We start from the raw sequence: 5,380 nt of genomic DNA, 5'->3' as shown, positions 1-5,380 counted from the left end.
GCCTCGGAGCACTTGGGGGCTGCGACCTGTGCAGGCTTCGAGTGGGGCCTCCAGGGCCCCAAGATTTGAGACTTGACTCCACAGTCTCCAAGACCTACCCCAAGAGCCGCCAGGCCTGTCCCTGCGCCATGCCCTGCCCAGCTCAGCCTGGGGCTGCCCGTACAGGCCTCTCCTGCTGACTTTTCCCGAGAGTGACCTCTGGACGACCTCACGCGCACACAGGGAGGAGGAAGAGCAGGTTTATGAGCAAGGCCGGCGCATTCCTCCCCGGCGGCCTGGCGCCCTCAGCCTATCAGCCTATCTCACCATCGCTGGGGAGTGAGGGCCTGGCCACCCTCCTGAGCCTCGGACCACCCCCACCCCGCCCACCTGCAGATACCGCACGCCACGGCCGGGGGACATCATGCGGTCTCTGAGCCGAGGTCACCTTGGAGGTAGACTGGGCCCAACTGCAGCTGCATCCCTACAAGTTCAGCCTCTGCTTACACACCTCCAGGGATGGAGACCCCCCTCCATATTCCCCCAGCTGACTGATGGCTCCATTTTAGGTGGTGCAAGAGTCCCTTCTGTGCATGGAGAAAAACCAGCAACTCTGGGAAAGTCGTGAGAACCAAGCTGCCCAGTATGGTCCAGCACCCAGGCCCTGAGCTGTCTCTCTGAGACCTCCAGTGAGTCCCAATTCTGCCTCTGGACCTGCAGATCTGCCTGTCCCCACAACCCTAGGACAACTGCAAGGACTTCGGGGTAGTGCCAGGGGTCTCTCCTCCCAGGCTGGCTTCTTAGCCCAACCCTGACTCCCCAGAACTCTGAGCAGAGCCACACAGAGCAGGACTATCACCTCCAGGAAGCCGGGCACAGACCTTGGGTAGTGTGGCCTGAGAGGGCTACCACATGTGCTTTTCAGGAGCAGGTGGAGCCTCAGTGTCTGTGAACGGCCTTACTGCTCTATCAGGAGGGGCCTTGGCTCCCCAGGGATGCTAGCTATGCCACAGGCCCTCACCCAGGGGCCCACACCTTCAGTGTCTCATCCTCACTGTTGGGCCCTGAGATCCCCCAGGCTGCTCTTGGCTGTTGGTTCTGGCCCATTCATTCACTGATTTCTTTGGCCAGTAATTGGACCAAAGTTTTCTGAACCCTTGCTTGGGCTGGTTCCAGACCAGGACCCTGTGGCAGCTTGAAACAGCATGTCCCCTGCCAGGGGCACCCAGGAGGGCTGGGAGAGTTGCCATCCAGGCCAGAGGACCAGATATATTTGCCCACCCTCAGGGAGAGTGGGCCCAGGGTTCACCCAGCATCCAGAGCCATCCCGCAGTTTCCTCCTCTTGTGCCCTCCAGACCTGTTGGGGCACTAGGTAGTGACAGGAATCCGCTGCACCCACCTGCAAGTTACCAGCCCCCGTCGTGTTCGTGTGACCAAGTGGGTGTGACCAAGTGGGTGGTTCCGACTCCACACCAGCCCTAGCGGCTTTGCTTTTGACAACACATATGTGGGATCCAACGAGGCGTGGAGCAAATGTCTCACACTCTCTGTGCCTCAGCAAAATGAAATTAATATTAGGACCTGCCTCACCGGGTAATGGTGAGAAGGAAAGGGACACACAACAGGTGCTCACTAAATGCTCATGGCAGCCACTTGGGAAAAGTTTAGGTGTTTCTTTAAAAGTTCAAAGTAGGGTTGCTACTAAAAACATGGAAGCAACCCTGTTCATCAGCTGACAGATGGGTGAAAACAATGTGGTCTGCCTCCCACTGGGATATTCTCCAGCAATCATGTTATTACTTTTAATAATAATTAAAAAGGAAGGAAGTACTGATATGTACTAAACATTAATGAACCTTGTAAACATCGTACTAAGTGAAAAAAAGCCAGTCACAAAAGTTACATAGTGAGAGATCCGTTTATATGAACTGTCCAGAATGGGCTAATCTCAGAGGTGGAGAGTAGGTGAGTGGATACTGGGGAGGCAAGAGGAAGGGGGTGCCAGCTAAGAGATGCGTGCTTTCTTTCGGGGATGATGAAAATGTTCTAAAATTGACTGTGGTGATGGATGCACAACTCTGTGAATGCACTAACGGCTGTGGAATTATACGATATAAATGAGTGGATCACATGGTATGTGAATGATATCTGAAGGAAGCTGTCAAAAACAACAACGGAAACATAGTTGCCATGTGGCCCAACAATTCCACTCCTAGGTCTATGCCCAAGAGAACTGAAAACGTGTGTGCCCACAAAGGCTGTGCATGAGCGTTCACAGCAGCATCACTCAGAATAGCCAAGGAGTGGAACTAATAAAATGAGGCACCTCCATACAGGTGGGCATTATTCAGCCATAGAAATAAACAAAGTCGTGCTACACACTGGATGAAGCTGGAAAACACGCCAAGTGAAAAAAGCCAGGAGCGAAAGACCACATCTTGTATGACTGCCTTTATATGAAATGTCCAGAATAGGCAACTCCATTGATGCAGAAAGTAGATCAGTGGTTGCCAGGGGCTGAGGCTCTCGGGGGAAGGGAGGGACTGCTGGTGGAAATGGCATTGCTTTTTGGGGACATAATGTTCTAAACTTACGGTGTGGTACCGGTTGCCCAACTCTGTAAATACCATCAGAGCCCAAATTGCATACTTTAAGGAGGGGAACTTTAGGGCATGTAAATGATATCTCCATAAAGGTGTTTAAAAATTAGTGACTGCTCCATGACTGTCCTCGCTGCCTCTTGGCCAGTGCTCAGTGACAACCCTGCACCATTTGGTTCTGGACCAGGGCCCTGGCTGGTGGGGAACGGGTGCCCACCCCTTTGTGGGTGAGGGGAGAGAGTGCACTGCAGCCACAGGAGAGACAGAAGGACACCCAGGAGCACACGCCCACTCCCCCTGGGGAGAAACGCAGCCCTTCTCAGAGACCCCTGCCCGAGAGTCCCCTCTGGCAGGCCTCCTGCCCCGTTGCTGGCTGCTCCCTCCAGCCAGCCGTCTGCACTTCTCCTCAGTGAGGACGACACCTGCCTCCCAGGGCTGCCAGAGAGGCCGGCAGGATTCTACAGTGGGGATTGCTTTGTTGTCGTTTTCAAATCGTTTTATTATGTACAATTTTTATTAAGGAAATAATCCAAACATACAAAAAATGCAGAGTGTAATACAATGAGCCCCCATTTGCCAACACCAGCACCAACAAACTATTAATGCTAATGACATGGACGGAACAGAAAGCGGTGGAAGCCTTCAGGACTGCTCGCCACTCCCACCCCCGCTCTGGCTTCGTATGGACCAGTTCTAGAGACGGTTCAGTCTCTAATGTGGGGAACACCGGGCATGTGGGCCCTTCTCGGGACCTCTCACCAGCCCCCTCCCTCTACCGGGCCCTGAGCAGGTAGGACTGAGTCCCTCCATAATTCTGAGAGTCTACGACTCTGTGATTGGCTTTTTAAATTGTTATTTATTACATACAGTAAAAAATCAGCCTATTAAACATACAGTTCTATGAGCTTTGAAAAATGCATACGGTTGTGTGATCCCCACCAGAGTCAGCATATAGAACAGTCACAGACCTTGCCCCCAAAATGCCTAGTGCCCTTTGTAGTCACCCTTCCCTCCACCCCGCTCCTGGCAATCAGTGCAGTTTTCTGCTCCTGTAATTTTGCATTTTCTAGAAGGTCACATCAACAGAGTCACACTGTGTGCAGCCTTCTGAGGAGGGCGTCTTTCACCCTGCCTCTGGGACTCACTCCCATGGTTGCGGGTATCAACAGTCAGTCCCTGCATTGTGCGAAGGACTCCTGTGCGTGAAAATACCACATGATAAACTGCTAGTTCATCTACTTGCCAGCTGGAGGGCATTTGGGTTGTTTCCAGCTTGGGGTGCTTATGAATGAAGTCGCTACGAACATTCTGGTATGGATTTTTGTGTGAACATAAGTTTTATTTCCCTTGAGGAAGTACCTAGTTGTTAGAACACTTGGCTTGTGTAGCAACTATGTGTTTAACTTTGTAAGTAACTGCCAAGCTGTTTCCAACATGGCCATGTCATTTTGCATTCCCACCTGACTTGGAGTTCAAGGACTCAAGCAGGGCCAGGTACTGTGCTAGGCCTGGTACGGAAGTGGCCAGGAAGAGCGACGCCCTGCTCTGCTGGGACTGCCAGAATAATGGGGCAGCAGATAAGAAACAAGAAAGCCCATGGACATGCAGGATCACGTGTGCTGTTGATAAGGGGGCTCTGAGGGAATAAAGCAGTGTGACACAAAGAAGGGGGGTGACCAGGGAGGCCTCCTCATGAGGAGAGTGAACTGAGACTAAGGAGAAGGAGGAGGAGTCATGCAATCCAAGATCCAGGGGAAAAGGGTTCCAGGCAGGTAACTGAGCAAGTACAAAGGCCCTGAGGTCGGCACAGTCATGTTATGACGCTGTGACTCAATGATAGGTTTATTGCATGCTTACCATGTGCCAGGAACGTGCTGAAAACCTTAGTGACATCTTCCTGTCTAGCCCTCGCAGCAACCCTAAGCGCGAGAGGCTGCTGTTATCCCAGCTTTCAGCTGAGCAGCCCAGAGGTTCAGAGGGGTTGTGACCCGTCCAGGGCACAGGCTATAAGGGGCAGAGCCGGGACTCGAACCTGGTGGGGCTCACAGAAGTGTGCTTACCACCAGGGTTCCAGCCTCAGCTGGGATCGTGCTGCCATCCTGCAGTGGGACGTGGGGCAGGTCAGCGTCCTCCCCAAGCCTCTGCTTTGCGTGCCCCGCAGCCGCAGCCGCGGCAAGACTCTCCGGTGGGGCGGGCGGTGGGAGCGTCCTGGCGCGGCGGTGCCTGGCTCGGGCGGGAGACGCGCAGCGAGTCCGCCGGGCGCCGACAGAGGGCAGGAGAGGCCCGCGCCTCCGCGGTGGCGGCGCTGCACGGACGGCGGGACGTGGGCACCCTCTCGAGACTGTGTCTGCGAGGCACGACCCAGGGACGCCCCGTGCACGACGCAGGGCCGTGGGGGTGGAGCCGGCAGGCGCCGGCCGGACCCTAAAGACCCCAGCGCCCCCGTAGGCCTCCCGTGCCCAGGCCCCGTGCGCCCCCACCTCACCCTAACTGGGCTCCAGCCTGCGAAGTCCCCACGCGGCTCCAGAGCGGTTGCGAGGTGACCAGTCCCAGCGGAGACGCGCAGCGTGCCCAGTGCACACCGATTTCAAAGGCTCAGCATGATGAGGAACAATCCAAACACCTTTCATGTAGCGATCATTTTCTGCACTGATCACATGCTGAAACGCTATTTTGGGTATACTGGGTTAAAAAAATAAAAATTCATTTCACTTTTTAGTTTTTAAAATGTGGCTATTTAGAATTTGAAATGACATGTAGGGCTCTCGTGTGGCTTGCGTTCTGTTTAGACAGGACAGTG

General features: G+C 54.1%; 1 protein-coding gene across 1 annotated transcript in view; it reads left to right on the top strand.

Moving 5' to 3' along the window:
- The window catches only part of LOC103584247, a 31,523-nt gene extending 31,201 nt beyond the window's left edge, over nt 1-322 (top strand). The window contains exon 6 of the mRNA XM_008565322.1: nt 223-322. Coding sequence (XP_008563544.1) covers nt 223-322 — 100 coding nt within the window. The remainder of the gene's footprint in view (nt 1-222) is intronic.
- The last annotated feature ends 5,058 nt before the right edge of the window (nt 323-5,380 follow it).

Source organism: Galeopterus variegatus, unplaced genomic scaffold, assembly GCF_000696425.1.
Source record: "Galeopterus variegatus unplaced genomic scaffold, G_variegatus-3.0.2 Scaffold196, whole genome shotgun sequence".
NCBI lineage: Eukaryota > Metazoa > Chordata > Mammalia > Dermoptera > Cynocephalidae > Galeopterus > Galeopterus variegatus.
Note: the sequence above shows the minus strand (reverse complement) of the source record. Positions and strands in the feature narration are given on the sequence as shown.